An 18,136-nucleotide genomic window follows, 5' to 3' on the forward strand; every position below is an offset into this window, starting at 1 on the left:
AAGCAATAGCAGATTGTTGAGTCAAATAAAATCTGAGTTTCTTCTAGCATTTGACTCAAATCACCACCATGGTTAAAGTAAAAAGAAAGCAAAATGTTAGGTAATATTATAACAACTGCTCTTTGCGACCTGAAAGATTATTTTCAGTTCTTCAATAGTTGGAGCAATTTTCTTAAATCCTAAAGGAGCCTGACAGCACTACACATTTCTTAATGCTTGCATTTACTTTTACATTACAAAACAATAAAACAGCAGGATAATGTTCACGCAGTTTAGAGACTTGTAACATTACCACAAATAATTCTACTGTATTATGGCAAAACATAAGCTTTTTAAATGTAGGCTGCCTAAAGAAAGGGCAATCTATATTCATTGAAAGTACATCAACAAGTAAGATTGGAAATATAACTTAAATGTTGTAGCTCATTCTAAAATAATGGTTGAAACGGTTTGAAAAAGCAAAATCCATGCTAGATGAATTTTTTTTGGTCATAAATTAAAATATAATTAATTTTCAAGCACAGTGCTTATTGGCAAAGGAAAGGCTTCCCACATTTCTTTCTTTGGGTTTATAACAGACTACGTGGCTTCAGCCACCTCAGGAACCAAATACATTAGATAATTTGATCATTTTTCCTCAACAATGTTATAAATCAAGACACTTTACAATTACCCACTTTAAAGATGCAGGTGATTTGATGGTGACTAATGGATTGCAAATAATGGACCAACCTGCAGAAGCTGGCCATAGCCTTTCCTTTCTAAAATCAGCCCATCTTCTAGTCACTCTATTGCAGGTTCTGATATGTCCTTATTGCCAGAAGCTGTCCATTTTTGTACAGGAAATTGTGTGGGTCTCTTTAAAAGACATGAAACACATCTTATTTTAAAGCATAATGGGAACAACTCCTGTGTATGTATCAGGTGATTTTCTCACTTTCAACAGGTAATTCATTTTAATCCAGCTGTCCATGATTCTCCTAGTGCTACCCATAGGGATGAGAAAGAACAAAGCATTTCTCTGCTGTAACCCAGTTATCCTTTACACTGGCACCTCCATCCCTGTTTCCAATTCCCACCTCTCACCCTCACTCCCAAAACCTGCACAAGAAAAGTTTTTCAATGGGAGATGACACACTATTCAATCTCATCACCAAAATAAACCCCAAGACACATCATCATTAGTCTGCACTAAGGAGCAAACTAAATCAGGGCAGCTGTACATGGGGCCATCACAGAATATCCAAGATTCACAGATCATTTAAATCACCAGGCTCTACAACTGCCTACATTAGAGAACTGTAGAAACATGGCAAATTTACATTTTAAAAGAAAATGTATGCCCTCATCTTTGTAGATATTAGACTCTTATAGCCAATGTATGAACAAACAGACCTTTAATTCAAATATTTCTTTCTAAATAAATGATACTTTCAGTTAGAAGGGAACCAAACTCTAAAACCTCACTACCCACAGCAGGGCCTCAGACCAGCAGAACTGGCATCACTGAGGCACGTGTGAGAAGAATGCCAGCCTCCACCCAGACCAACTGAATCAGAACCTGAATGTTTAATAAGATGCTCAGATGACTCATCTACGTATTGATGTTTCAGAAGATCTGGTCTAAACTTTGTTCTAGTTGCACCATTTATTCTTCATTGAGAGACATAAAGCAGTTAAGGGCAGAACAGCTTGTACTCATAAAAACACTTAAATGTTACAGATGACCACAATTTAAATAATGAAAGAGAAAACAGGGAGAAAATGTAAGTAAAACTTCAGCAACTAAATTAGATCTAGACCCTGCAATCTTTGTTTTCAACACTTGAAAATTCATGTATATGTTACATGCCCAAATGCATGTAACAGATGAGAGAGGAAGACGGGGAGGAAAAAGAATGAAAGTGACAGGAAAAAGAATCAGAAGAGAATGGAACTACAAAGTACGCACAGTGCACAGAGGTAGATATGTTTAGTGCCTGAAAAGAGAAGAAATGAAGTGAAAACTTCATTTTGGAGAGAAGCAGCAATAACCCCCTCAAAAACACTCCCACATGCGCCCTCTTATACATACAAGCCCAAGCCAGTGTGCTGGAATGCGGGTCACATCATCAACAAGAAATTACCAAGAAATAAGTATAACATAAACAGAGTATGTCACAGAAGCCAGTATCCCCTAATACTAATTGAACAACAATACAAGAAAACACAGAAAGAATTAGTTCTGAGAAAGCAAAGAGACCAACAGCAAAAGGTAGTTACAATACTAAAAAGGTGATCTAAGATTCTTTTTCCAAAGTCTAAATAATCATTTAGTTATAATTACCATAAAATCAACATTACCTATTTAATACTCACAAATGAATTTATTATTACAGCACTATTGTTATTAGTTATTATACTAAATCTACTAAATCCAAAATTGCAGTGTTGTTTTGTTTTTTAATGACATAATAAAAACAGCCAACATGAATAATATAAATTCATTTTTAAAAAAAGGAAGCATAAGGGGCACCTGGGTGGCTCAGTGGGTTAAAGCCTCTGCCTTCAGCTCAGGTCATGATCCCAGGATCCTGGGATCAAGCCCCGCATAGAGCTCTCTGCTCAGCAGGGAGCCTGCTTCCTCCTCTCTCTCTGCCTGCCTCTCTGCCTACTTGTGATCTCTGTCTGTCAGAGAAATAAATAAAAATCTTTAAAAAAAAAAAAAAAGGAAGCATAAGAGATTTTCTATGGGATATTTAGTGAATATAAAGGAATGGCTTATACCTGCAATAATAATAATTTGTAGAGTATGAAATATGCCTAAAATGTTATGCTTGGTATTAAATATATATACCCAAAATGATTAATCTATGATTAATCCAATAGTCTATCAGCATTTATTTAATGAAAAAGTTAGAAATAATTTCTAAATACTGCCAAACTTAATGATGCCAATAGAAAATAAACCAGCTGATAGCCAGAGACTACAGTATGGCTAGTCAGAAAATAGAGCCTGTAAGAAAAAAATGAGTTATAATTAACATTATATCTGGAACTTAAGAAAAATAACATACATGTTACTATGTCTTTATCTGTGTTCATCCACTTGGCACATTATTAATATACAATATACTAAAACTCAGCCCACTTTGTAACTGATCTTTTGAATGTAATTCCATTAAAACACTAGAAAATGACTTCTCACAATATGGTGGGGGGGGGGGGTGGAAATCACCCTATGCCTTGCATTACATGACTGAGCTGCCCTAACACATATCTCTTTGGGTTTGTTCCAAGAGTAAAACGCAGTCAAAGATGGGCAGAATGCTACTCCCAGCTTGTATTCACCACATGCCAGGAACTGTAAAAATAGAATTCCAAGTTGAGGTTTCAGATACATTAAACAAAGACTTAGAATTTCAAAATATAAATAATGCATGCATAAATAGTTATATTATTTATGGAAATCAAGTAGGCAATATGTATCAATGGTCTTAGAAATAATCATATACTTTGATTCATTAATTATACATCTAGAAATCTGTCCTAAGAAATTAGTATTTTTAAATGTAGACAATAATTGATGTGCCCACATCAAAGTGCTATAATTTATAGTAAAAATTAGACTCAACCTAATTTACAAAATTAGGGAATCATTAAGGAAATTATTATACAGCTACATGATGGAATATTAAGTAGTCATTAAATTATGTTCATAAAGAGGTTTTAATGGCATGAAAAAATGCTCCTGATATTTTAAGTTAAAAGAAAGCAGCCTACAAAGTTATATACACAAATGATTATACACGTGTATGTGTGTATCTATGACAGTATGTTAAATATATATGTGTGGAAATATGTCAAAACGTTAACTCTGAATGACTGAATTTTGAGTAAGATATTCACATTTTTTATACTTTCATGCCTTTCCTTAGTTTAAAAAACAGTTGTAAGTATCAAAGAATATTAAGGAGTAATTTAGATTAACAAAAACAAAACAAAAAAAAAAACAACAAAAAACAAGGCATGAAGAACAAGGGTGAGAACACTTCAAAGTTACAGCAAACCTATGCCGCTAAATAGAGAAAGTGTGTGTGTCAGCAAGAGGAGTACTAAGAACCTAGTCCTAGAGGAAAGAAGCTGCTGGACTACCTGAAAAGTGGAAGACAGATGAAAATCACTGATAGTTAAGTATAAAGACAAATGAAAGTAAAATAAAAGAATGCAGAAAAGTAAAATCTATTAGAATCTAATAAGCAGACAAAAAAAGCAAAGGGGATATCATCAATGCCAGGGTTATTTTCACTATGCAAAAGCATCAAATAGTTGCAGAAAGTAAAATATAACCATTTTAGGAGGCTTATTCTAAATCTTTGGTTAAATGTAAGAAACGGGTTACTATCAAATCATAACAAAACACAATTTATAGATCCTCATTTTGTTTTCTACAAAGTTGATACCTACAAAGACTGCTTTTTTCTTTTCAAACAGAGTTAAATACATCTTTAAACTGTGCAGATAATGAAATTACATACTCAAAAACATGTATAACCCACAAACTACATCTTTTATAAAATAATATTTTAGCTAGTTTGTTAATTAAGTTAGTTGTAACTTACTATATCTTTCCTTAACCTTCCTTGGTTGTAAATGCTTCATAATCATTTCTATTTCAGACTGCTTGACGGATCTGCTGGTTCCAAATCAATAAAAACATGGGGTAAAGAGTAGCCGCACAAAAGGCATTATATAAAACAGAATTCACTGGATGCAATGATTTTAACCACAAAGCAGAAAACATCAACATGTTTCTTCACAAACTAGATTAGTCTTATCTATTATATAGCATTGTTTTGTCTAAAATATACACAAGTAACAGTCTGAGAAGAAACTATGCATAATAGCATGAAGGAAAAATCAGGCTACTCAAAGATTAAGACAGAATTCCTGTGTAAGTATAAATGCTTAAAAACTCCATCTGAAACAAGAACCATTGATACTAACTTATAATTGAAGTTTATAATATTATCTAGGCTTTGAAAGAATCTAGTCTATGATGGCCCTAAGGAATGTCTGAAATAAATGTGAAGATGCTTCTTTAAGTAATGGGGGGGGGGCAGTTACTGGCTTTCCAAAACAACTAATTTAAAATAAGAAAGTAAATACTGTCTAATTAATGATCTCAGGATACACTGAGTTGAAAGTTTGATTTATCCATTCGTCTGTTGAAGGGCATTTTGGTTCTTTCCACAGTTTGGCTTTTGTGGAGATTGCTGCTATGAAACGTTGGGGTACATATGGCCCTTCTTTTCACTACATCTGTATTTTGGGGGTAAATACCCAGTAGGTGACTAACATAACACAATTTTTAAAAGTTTGATTTACTTTTAGTATCAAATCACACTTCACACTTCGGCGATGTTAGCATGAAAAAACTATGTTAATATGTAATGATCTGCTCTCTACTGGAGAGGACCAGGACAGGGAAGAAACCCAGAGACTGTTAACACGGAATTGGCTAAGAATAAATGATAAATTATTTCAAGGTATTAATCAAAAGTATAAGCTAAATCAAGAATCCAAAGTATAATTCTTAAACAGACCCAGATAGGGCAATCTTGAGCCTTAAATACCATAGGATTCTTAGGAGAAACTCAGCAACAATGGCCAGACAAGGAAGGATGAAGGCCAAGTCATGGAACAAAGAGGTACACTGCAAGGAATATGGAATATTTTTAAAAGAGCAAAGAATGCACCACAAATAATAATCATGATGAATACACAGCAGTAACCTTCTCCCTCCTTGAGACAGGCACAGTGCCTTAATCATCTACATCTCCAGCAATTAGAAAAATGCCTTCAACAAACCAAGAGAAAAAAAAATGCATATTAACATTCTACAACTCATACAGCATGTGTAAACATTATGAATAATGGTTATATAGTGTGTGACTTTTTATCTTTGCACTTCTAGATTTTGTCAATTTATTGAAGTCCAAAGAAAAAAGCATATAGGATAAAATCATCTGACGAAGTTCCTCCTCATACTGTTTCTCATATAAACTTTTCAAATTGTTGGTGATGTGTCCATTTTCTGCCCACAAAGCTTTCCCATTAAGAAGTTTTTAGTAGATGGGACCCTGGAAGACCCTATAGAAAAACTGAACTGTGGAAAATATTCAATTAATTCCAGTTGGTATCCAGCTAAAGCAAAGTCCAAAACAAACATATTAAAATGCAAAAAATTTGACATGATATTTGCCAATGTGAAAGCAACTGATACATGAAAGACCAAGAGGAAAGACAATTAAAGACAAAATAAGGAGCAGGAGAATTTCTACCATACTATTCCTGAATTCACAGAAGGGCATGGCTAACTTCTCTAAGAACCAGATCAACAGAGAAACCATGACAGATAAAAATATCTTATTAAATTAGTTAAGTATGAGCAATGCTCCATTGCTCCCATGATGTAAGAAAAATATTTTATCTAGTGACTTGGTATAATATTATTGATAATATAACCAATACTATTAACATTAGTTAAGATGATGATGATGATGATTATGTAATAGTTAACATTTATTGAGGCTTCCTTTATGATCTATTTTACATGGATTATCCCATTAAATGCTCATGACAATCCTATGATGTAGGTACTATCATTAGCCACAACTTTATAAATGCGAAAGTCACCATGTATAGAAGTTAACTAAACCAAGATCATATAGCTAGCATGGGGTAGAGCCTAGAACAGACACGTCTGACTCCAGAATCCCCACTTATCTCTTGTCGCCAAAAAATCAAAAAGCAAAAAACCATGTCTTATTACACACAATATTGATTTCCTTAAATACATGTAATTATAAAGGTATCATTGGACATCATTAAAATAAAAGATGAAAATATACAGTGTAACAAGGGTTCTCAACCTTTTTGGTCTCCAGACACTGATACGTGCAATTTATTATCCCTTCTTATAATCCAGTGATGGAGTTGAGGAGGAAATACCATCCAGTTGTCTGTCCCACTCTGAGAATTCCACAGTATGCAAACCTCTATCTTTATGTGTAAGCAATGCTACTTATGGCTCTACCCAAATCTTGCTTGTGGCTCAAAAAGATTAATAAATAAAATGTATATTCAAAGATTTTGCCACGATTCTCTCATGCAAGACTCATGTTAAAAATAGTAATTACATACTTCAGTATTAACTCATAAAAAAGAAAGCTGAATTAAGGAAAATAAGAAAATGTTACTTTTTCTTGGGTTTAAGCTGTTTCATTCAGCAGCAAGATCTTGTCTCATATTCTACCACCTTGAAGAAATTTAAAGGATTTCTTTGGAGGACTGCTATAAAATTATCATTGACATTTTAATTTAAAAAAGAAATGTATGTTGAATAAACAGGACATTTCCCCTAACAGTCTGCAGTAGCTGCTCCATTGCTTCTTTGTACAGTCTTGGTAAATTATGCAGGCTCTCACTAGACAGAGCAGCTGTATTTCACTGTCTTCAGTAATATAATCTACATTTATCATTATTTTAATTAAGCAGATTCTTAATTTGGTACTTTCACTGCAAAGAAAAATAGCTTATTCATTTTTTTTTTTTGGTAGACAGCATCTTGTCAGTCTTATAAACCAGAATTTAATTTTAAACATGATTCTTACCACAACAAGTCACTATTTTTTTTTTAAACTACCATATTTGGTTTATTAAAAGCTTGTTCAGTCTCATTCTATCAGTTTAAAACATTGGTTCCTTCTTTATGTTTTTAAAAAAAGGGTACTTTTGCAGTTCTCAATTTTAACCCAAGTAATATACTAAAAACAATATGATGTATTATAATATTAAACTCAGGATTCAAAATTAATTTGAAGCACAAGTAAGAACTTTACAAGAAAAATAATGCTTTACTCAATGTTGAGAAAATTCAATTCACAAGTTCTTTGTGCAAGATTATTTTTATCATCAGGTCACTTGAAGTGTCTGAATCTTTAGCTAAATCCATCATTGTGGAATGCAACAGCTTTTAATCATCTTGAAGACAAGTTCTGAATATTTTTTATTCATTTCCCATTATTATTTGTAGTCACAACAAGTTGATTTCTAAAAAATAAATTGGTGAATTACACTTGAAATGTGCTTGCTTAAATGGTTCACATAGAAACAATTACTCTAATAGTACAATGCCACACTAAATTGTGCATTTTAATACATATGTTATTTCAAATCTTCTATGTCAATAAGGCCTGACATTAAAAAAATTCTGTATTTAGCATATGTTAATTGAGCATCTTTTATGTGCCAGGTAAAGAATTAGCTGCTCTGAATTCAAACCAAAGAAGAACAAAGCCTTTACACAAAAGAGAGAAAGAACATATATGTACACACACATATATGTATATGGTAAACTGGTTTTTAAACTTTGTTCCTTCAAAGAGAACTTCAGGCCCCCATATCCACTTCAACCAGAAAAGCTCCACTTTCATCTATTTTTATGTCTTTTTTGGTAACTGGGTTGAGAAAGCAAAATCCACTTACCTAGAAACTATGAAGAAGGGCTCTAGACTACTACTGAGAACACAGGCAAATGAAAAGTATCCTGTTTTCTAGGATACAATAAGGCAGAAAAAAAATGAAAGACCCTTTTCTCAAGTTTCATTTATTATCTGTTTTCACATGTTGCCAAATATCGGTTTGTGGGTAAATTTCCACTAAAGTTTATAAACATGGCTTATAAGAAGTTTGGGGATAAAGTCTGTAAAGAATTGAAAGTTAATGTGCACCTCATTTTATCAGTCCACATTACCAAGGAATGCCATGTTAGCTTTCAGATTCACATAAATCATCGGGAGTAAAATTTTTGAAAAATCTAAAGTATATTAAATGTGTTCTAGATTTTTATTAAAACTTCCTTGTATAAAAACAATGCCATTGACCTTCACGTTGTGATTTTTGGAACAAAGTAACCATTTGGGCACTTATAATAACTTGGCCAATAAATATACATTATATCTAATTCCTCACAAAAACCTCAAAGATAAGCTATTTTTACTCCCACTTTTCAGATAAGAAAGCAGGCTCAGAGATTTAGAAATGTGTTCACCATTACGTAGTGAATACCCATGGAGAAGCTAGGATTTGCCCCATGCTCTTTTTACTAAAACACTTTCAGAAGCAAAATAAACTTTGCCCGTGGAATATTTTTACTTCTAATCACACAGCTAAATATGAGCCTGCTTGTATTATCATCTAATAACTTCACATAAAGTTGTGTTTACAATGAAAAATTTAGCTATCAATATATATAATCAAATAGGTAACCCATAAAGAAAGGAAGGCAAATCTAAAATTTAAATCAATGCTAATGAATGACAAATACTTTAGACATTGTGTAACTCCCTTGGTTTGAATTTAAATAATGTCCTGTATAAAGCCTGGGTTGCCCAATTCAGGAACAAGTAAAAGTTAAGTTCTAGGCAGCCCACTTAGGCTCTAATTAAATAGAAGAAATGAGGACAAAGGAACTAAATTATTTTTTAAAATACTCCTATTGGAACTCAACTTCAAAAAGATATTTCATAAAGAGACAGTACAGCTTGTAAGATTCCTTCTATCTCAAATTACTCTGATGAATGTCTGATAAAACTTGAGATTTACCACTGGGTAACAACAAGAGGTAGCCAATAATTCTAAATGAAAACTCAGAATGGTCCTTTGTTCCCTTTGTTTAAAGTAAAGCCGCTAGTGAAAAACAAGAATGTCTACTTAGGAAAAAGGACTCTCTTGTCTGAGCAAAAATTAAATTTAAATATCCTGCTTCCTACCTGAATATTCTAAATCATCTACATGTATCTACTGTTTCCTAAAAGACTACAGAGGGCACTGTTGCATCAGCTTTGAAGCTTTACAATAGAAGCCTAAAAAAACTGTCTATAACATATAATTTCTTAAAGGGTGAAAAGCATGGAAATCTACCAAGCTTAATATAAGGGATAAAACCAAAATGTACGTTTTTTTAAAATAGGCTGGACTTCAACGGGGAAAAAAAATTAACAAAAACAACTGTCAAATTGAGAACACTGCACCACATACATTTTGCATTTCTTTTTGTAGTGCTTTCATGAGAAAGGTAACTAATCATAGCACCTCCTTATCCAATGGAAACAGGAGCCCATTGCAGAATCCTTTTTACAATCAATAGGAAAATGAATGTGGCACCTCATGCAATCCTTCCATAATTCTATCAACAGAAAGAATGCAGTCTGTTTGCATACTTTTTGTCTAAAAGGCCAATTCCATTTGTCCCCTCTTTGGGTAAAATGACAGCTACAGATCAATCACTCTTACATGAGAGTAAACACACTGCAAAAAAAAAAAAAAAAAAAGGATCAAAACTGAAATCTTCACCGTTTCTAAACGTAATTTTGTTACACACATAGGAACTCAAACTCAAAGCAAAATAGAAAAAGCAGGTTTTTCCTCATAGACATGCATTTCATGCTATTGTGCAATAGTACTGGGATACAAAATTATAATTAGGTATGAGTAGCATTCAATTGAACTTCTATACATTTTCTGTTCTCTCACATCATTCCTGTTACAATTCTTTGAAACTAAATTCAATTAAGTATAGTGCCAAAGGTTTTTTTAATACATGTTTGCAAAGTATTACAATAAGACTTGTATATAGAATATAAAGCTTTTTATTACACTACCACCTAATGTTTTCCACTTGCTTATTCACCAAAAATTTAGATTCCTGATACTACAAACAATACAAAAATGAAAGAAAAGTTATTTTATTTTTGTAATTTAAAAATAATGTCTTTAATAGCTTAACCTCTGTAGAAACACTAACATTAGCTGTAAGAATTATATCATGACCAGGCAGGCAACTAGAGATAACATGTAAAATGAGAAAGGAGAATACTCCATTAATGCGTATCAGATCACACCACCACATCACATATTAGATAAATCAACATTAATACAGGTGCCATCATAAAACTAAGGCCTCTAATAAAGGATCCCCGATTCCCTAGAAAAACAGTATACAACTCATTTTGTCACTCTCAAACTTCCAGAGAGATTAGCACCTTCTCTGAAATCAAAGTGCAGAACTGTGAAAGTGTTAAAAATTCTTCAATAATATGTCAACCTACTCATAAATCAAAAAAAGGAGAAGGGGCTTCAGATGGTATGTAGATTTCATTTTATGACAAAAGCCTTGGTTTAACAAGTTATTTTCAACCAATAAAAGTCAAAAGTAAAGATTGTTAAAGTGGGCAGCACTGATTCTAAGGCTTTAACTTATTAAGTTAACCAAAATGCTACTTGAGTATTGCTCCCTTAAATTATTAATTTACGAGTTTTGCTTAGTCTCCTCCTGAGGCAAGGTGGTTCGTAGGTATATTGAATGCATGTAAATAAACAGAAAGCTTTTATAATAGTCTAATAACACACCAAACATAATAAAACAACCCTTTTTAATGAACACTGAATGCACAATCCTATAAACCAAGTTTATATAAATGGGCTATATAGATAATTTAAAGAAACTATAAGATTCTCTAGGAAGTAAATGCACAAATTCAGAAAAATTAAACATAAGCCTATTGATTTTCACTGATATGATAAAAGCTTTCAACAAAATCAAAATATCACTATGCCTATGAAGAGTATGTCACATGCAGTTCTGGAGAAATATAAGAGAAAATGTCATAAACTGTTAGAAAATTTATTTGCAATATTGCTTTTCATCTACCTTAAGGGTGACTGCAAAAAAGAAAATCAGGTAATGTCTTTAATATTCACTGTATTTAACTAGCTGTTTTAGTTTACTATTGTAGAAAGAAATGCAGCATATTAAAATCAATTTTAGTTAGCTCTAATTTATGCAAAGCTTGATTGTGAGCAATAGCTGCTAAAAGTATGCAGCATTGTTGATTCATATACAAGCATTTTACTTAACTACATTGGATAATAGCAGTGCTCCTAAAGGAGTATAAAAAGCAAAGTGATTAGCAGTCATTACTGTTAATTAGTGCTCACATTACATTCCTTGGGATGAATCTTCTTGAAGTTGAATACATGGGAAGTTTATTTTTTTAAAGAACTGCCAAACCTTGCCTAGGTAAGTATTAAAATAAACGGTCAACTATCAGTAAACGGTCTAAAAAACAGGGACAGATCAGCATCCAATTAGTATGTCTAAGTTTTTAAACAGGAAAAGGGTTGAGGGGAATGAGTAAAACTGGAAACTCATACTTCACATTCTGCAATCTCACTGATAAAAGGAGGAAATGTGTGTTTATCAAACTTGCTGTGAGTGCACAGTTCATGTGGAGTCCTGTAAACAATTGCCTGACTGCCCACTTCCAAATGCATGTGAAAATCTTGAAGATTCGGAGCATCATATTCAGCAGGCGAGGTCACTCTAGTGATGCCCTGGAAATGGGAAATTAGGAAAACGTGGCAATCAGAGGTTTAGGGCTGACCAGAAAAAGCCCTCAGGCTGGTTTACCATCTTTCACCACCAGTCAGGGTTTCTGCTTTATTCAGTATTAACATGACAGGGCTAAGAGTGAATGAAAAGAACTCCATACACCTAACTGGGACATTGCCTTTCTCGTTTAGAAAATGATAGGCATTTGTCATGGGAAAAACAAAACAAAACAAAACAAAAGACAACAACTAAAAAACTCAAACACAGCTTTCAAGAATAACCTCTGAAAGAAAAACAGGCTCCTCATGAATCTTCAGCAAAGAACCTAGAGAATGGCGACATCCTGTTGATTCCCAGGTTTCCTCTCCTTCTATACCATTCTGTGCATTTTAAAATGGAGGCCAAATTTTGGACAAGGAAGCTTCAAATACAATGTATGATCATTAGAGGGAAAACATTTAAAAATTCAAATGTGTAAAAATTATACAAACATTCTTATTACTTCATGTATATGCGGACCTAAAATATGTCCTTCAATTATTTTTCTATGTATATATTCTACAAATAAGTTTTATGAAAATATAATCATAACCATTCAGGGTATTTGCTAATCTATTCGCTTCTCTTAATAACATACACAGATGTACTTCTGCAACTTCATTTTTGATGCTATATATTCTACACCATGATTCAGTTTGCCAGCCACTTCTAAATCTTTGAATACATCTTTATATCCTTAGAATAAATTTTCCAAAGTGGAAATACTTGGTAAAGAGAGTCTATTTTTTGTATCTGATGAGATCTGCCAAATTACATCAGAAAGGCTGAACCAATTTATAGGGCTGCTGGCAGCACATAGGATACCCATTGCTTCAAAACCAATATTACTTCTTAATCCTGCCAAAGTGATAGCCACATATTTTTTAGTTAGTGAGGTTGCACATTTTTTGGCTATTTGGATTTCTTTCTCTATGAACTGCCTGTTCATATCCTTGGCCCATTTCTCTATTTGGAGGCCAGCTTTTAAAAATTAAAAAAAAAAAAAAAATAGTGAGAAATTCTTTTCAAATGCTACGTTAGAGGATCCCCAAAAAGAGATTAGTTAAAGAGGTAGATGGTAATTATATAGACATTCAAAGACCCTTTTAAGGTGGGTAACTTCAGATGAGACTCCTTTACCACATATCATATTATAGAAGGAGACATCCCAGCCTACCCCCCACCAAAAAAGAAAAATTAAAAACTGACCTGGTGTAAATATTATCTCATTGAAGCTCCCTTTATTTTCTATAAGTGGAAAATCTATTATATTAGTCTATTAATCTGGAACTAATAGTACTGTTTTGTTGTTATCTCTTTTTCATAAATTTTCTGTTATTCCAGGGAACAGTTTGCACATACAAAAATGCAAATTATCTTATTAGCTATTTTTTTAAAAGATTTTTATTTATTCATTTGACAGACAGAGATCACAAGTAGGCAGAGAGGCAGGCAGAGAGAGAAGCAGGGGAAGCAGGCTCCCTGCTGAGCAGAGAGCCCCATTTGGGCCTCAATCCCAGGACCCTGGGATCGCGACCTTAGCTGAAGGCAGAGGCCTTAACCCAATGAGCTAACTAGGTGCCCCTCTTATTAGCCATTTTGGTAAGTCATGGAAACAGACTGTAACTATAGATGATGGACAGGTTCCTCAAGCTATTACCCTGGATCAAGGATTTAATTAAAATATGTCATTCTTGGGGCGCCTGGGTGGCTCAGTGGCTTAAGCCTCTGCCTTCGGCTCAGGTCATGATCTCAGGGTCCTGGGATCGAGCCTTGCATGGGGTTCTCTGCTCAGCAGGGAGCCTGCATCCCCCTCCCCTCTGCCTACTTGTGATCTCTGCCTGTCAAATAAATAAATAAAATCTTTTTTAAAAAAAGTGTCGTTCTTGAAAAAAGTACTAAGCATAAGAAAAAAATGAAAAATGCCCTCTCCCCCAGGTGAGCTCAATTAGGGCCTTTTCTCACAGAACAAAGGAACTGACAAAGTAGCCAAATATACTAATTCCTACTTCATCTTCAGAAACAGGTTTAGATTAGAATGTAATTTCAAGCTATAGATCATGTCTTTTCTTTTTCAAACAAACCATAGATTAAAATAGCTGTAACCTAGAACAGTGCTTCTCAAGCTGTGTTAAAGACAAGGTTTTTTCTTTTAATTTCCAAAACTTTGAAGACAAAAATGTCTATAAAATACAATTGAAATGAATTACAAAAAAAAAGAAATTTTAAAAAGATATAAAATACAAAGCCATTTTTTGTTATTAGACTCAATAGATATAAAATTACTCTCAAATAACTACAAAAGTTTCCAAATGCTTATTTTCCATTTCTATAAATAGCTGACCTTGTACCAATAACAATTATTTCATGGATTAGTACCAGCCCCTAGACCACACTTTGAGTAGCAACAATTTAAAAGAATTCTGAGAGTTCTGAAATGAGATGAGATCAAGCACAGAGAAATTACTTTGATCCTTGACTCAGTAACATCACTCCCCCTTATCTAACCACATGTCCACTCCTCTGTCTCACTGTTAATTCACACATGCCTGATTGGTTTATAAATATGCGCTATATACGCACTAGTTTATGATAATATCTGCAGGATAACATATCATAGTGCTAGGAGGCAGAAGAATACAGTGATTAAAAATACATATTCCACTACTTTCTAGCTGTGTAATCTTGGACAATTTACTTAACCACTCTGTATTTTAGTTTACTGGTCGTAAAATAGAGAAAATAAACCAGAGTTGATAAAGATAAATTAGAATATAATGTATAAAATGTATAACAGTATCTAGCAGATAGTGCTGCACAAACAACATCAATTAAGTTATAATGCAGAAATAATTGAAAAAAAATAACATGTCTCTGGGCTTCTAACAATCAATATAAAAAGAAAACTGGAATGAGTTGCATGATTTACAGTTTTCACACATTAAAACTGTCCAACAGTTATAGTAAGACAAAATATTTAAGACCAAGTCACACAAGAAACTCCACCCCTGAAGTGTCATGAATTTTAATGTGTGATATGATAAAAATCCGGGTCAATATACCTGAGTAGTTTTGTCTGTTAGTGTCCAACTCTTGATTTCTGCTCAGGTCCTGATCTCAGGGTCCTGAGATCGAACCCTGTGTTGTGCTCCATGCTCAGTGGGGAATCTGCTTGAGATTCTTTCTTTCAGTCCCTTGCCCCTATGCGCACGTGTGCACACACTCTCTCTCTCAAATAAATAATCTTTAAAAAAAAGAAAAAGATATGATAAAAATCCTCAATAGCATCCTTAGTGCAAATATACCACAAAAATTTTGAGCATCTCATATGGAGAAGGCCTCATGGTGAGCACTGCAGAGTATCCAAAACTGAAAAACACAAAGTTCTTGCCTTTAAGAGGTTTAAGCTAACAATGAAGATATATTATATATGCAAATAATTCTATAAAAGAAGGCATAATGTAATAACTTCCCTCAAAAGTCATTAAACACAACAGAAATTCAAAAAATGAAAGCTATACTTCAGGAAATCGCCTTTTGCATCTCTATTCTCCTTCAACACAAAACCCAAGGGTCTATTATGAGCCAGCCAGACCATGTACAGGTTCCCAAGTCTAGTGTTCCTTCTCTGGTCCCCATCACTTCCTACCTGAAATTTTAACATACCACTTTGCACTCTATTCTCTTTGAAATCTTAGTATCCTTCTTAAGAGATGTATGTCATCCTCATCTACTCTGTGGTGCTACCTCCATTCTACTGTCTTCCTCACTCCTTGTAAGATCTAGATAGCCCTTCTGATCTCACAGCACCTACCAACAGTATGTGCTACAGGCTCAAAGGATAACCGATTCCTGAGTTGAGAAGTCATAAATACCCCCGGGCTACAAGGCTTTCTGAAATTTATGGTTAAAACAGTAGTTATCAGACTTCTGACGAGAAGAGACCAATCTGAGACTGTAATAAAAATCTGGACCTCTCCCCAGAAAAATTTACATATTCAAAAAATTTACACAAAATTTCAGAGTTCAAAAACACCTCTCTCCTTGTCTTATAATATTACATTATCTTGCACTGAATTCCACTAGACTGCTTTTTATTAGTTTTCTATGACCAAGACCAGGTTATATGAACACTCAAAATCAGTAGAACTTTGGTGAGGGTTAAAAAAGTCACCAAATGACTATGAGATCAGTAAAAATTACTAAAAAATCTGATTTGTGAAAAACTCAAAAGGGAGACTGTGAATTATTTATCAAGTGACAATGATTCTCCCTACCTTTCTCACTTCCCAGTGAAATTACTATGTAGGAAAGAATCCATAAGGGAACTAGTCTTAAAATAGACCTTGGATCATTTCAATGGCTCTGGAACCAATCCTATAGTAGAGAGCAAAGATTCCTGTATGAGAAAGGTTAACAAATGTCTGATAAATAATTTCTGTCTTTCTGATTCTCAATGTATTTTTACAGAAATCTGTAAGGAAAAATTCTCAACGTATTTTTACAGAAATCTATAAGGAAAAATATTAGCTGGATTTTGTCAGGGTTAGATGGGCTTAACTTTGTTCACCAAGTTTAATTTAACAACTGCTCGTTGAACACCCAATGTGTGTAAGTATACAAAACAACCATATGACCCAGCACTGTAGATGTTAGGAATAACTGTGATATAATTCCCCTGGCATTGAGAGGTAAGAGCTTTCACATACAGGATTGCACACAATGGCCCTTTTCTATTGCCACTGGACATCTCTTAATTTCTCATATTCTCTTTCAGAAGTTTAATTTCTCTAAAGTCAGTTCATGTAACTTTCAAATGGAAGTTCCTGCTTGAGGCTTTTTATAAATGAGTTAATAGAAAATACACTGCTTAGATTTTAAAGATAAGCACAGAACTTTAAAAGAACATGCCAAAATAAGTTTTGATGGAAAGAAAGCATCTATAAATAAAAACCTTTGTCATCTTCTGGTTTAATTCCTTATCTTCTTTTGAAACAACCCATACATCAGTTTATTCACGTTGGTAACTAGATAAAAAACATCAATTCTATATGTCTTCAGAAGGTTCAATTATCTGAATGTAAGAGTCTGAAAAAGACTCAAGGGGGCCAAAAATTAAAGGCAACAAATGTAGAAAGATAAAATCAATCTAATATTAAATAAAAATTTGCCCACGTTAAAACCTCTTTCACAACTTGAACGATTACCATTCTTTTTCTTCTCTGTATTAACTTACTAATAAAGTCGAGAGGAATTACACTCATCTCAATGCCAACTTGCAGCTACTACTTAATATTAATTAAGTATTAATGCACTAATAGAACTTTGTATGTAATGGAAAAAAAACAAAAACAAAAACAAGCAAACCTGACTTTATTTAGCTTCACTGGATTATTTTGGAAGCAAAGGAATAAAGAAGAAAGAATACCTGGCACTAACATGAAGTTGACAGGGTACAGAAATAACAACAAAAAATAAAACAAAATTAATTTATACAGCATCTTTCTTCCTAGAAACCTAAAGAGACTCTCGTATATTTTCACCTTATTCTCAAAACAGATAAATTAAAAAAAAAAAAAAGATATATCCATAGTTTACAGATGCAATAAATGAATTCCAGAGGAGTACAGTTAAACACAACGCCTGTATAGTTCAACAGTT

The 18,136-nt window shown here is 33.5% G+C and overlaps 1 protein-coding gene across 2 annotated transcripts in view; it reads right to left on the reverse strand.

The window, feature by feature from the left end:
* The window catches only part of LOC111162261 (diphthamine biosynthesis 6), a 183,452-nt gene that overhangs the window by 134,754 nt on the left and 30,562 nt on the right, over nt 1-18,136 (reverse strand). The window contains exon 4 of one of the 2 annotated variants that reach the window (XM_022526557.1): nt 12,253-12,438. The exons of the other annotated variant lie outside the window; for it this stretch is intronic. Within the exon in view, the coding sequence (XP_022382265.1) occupies nt 12,253-12,438 (186 nt within the window). Of the gene's footprint in view, nt 1-12,252; nt 12,439-18,136 lie in introns of those variants that run through there. 2 annotated transcript variants of the gene reach the window in all.

Source organism: Enhydra lutris, unplaced genomic scaffold (genome assembly GCF_002288905.1).
Source record: "Enhydra lutris kenyoni isolate GAN:26980312 unplaced genomic scaffold, ASM228890v2 scaffoldscaffold4, whole genome shotgun sequence".
NCBI classification, from domain to species: Eukaryota; Metazoa; Chordata; class Mammalia; order Carnivora; family Mustelidae; genus Enhydra; species Enhydra lutris.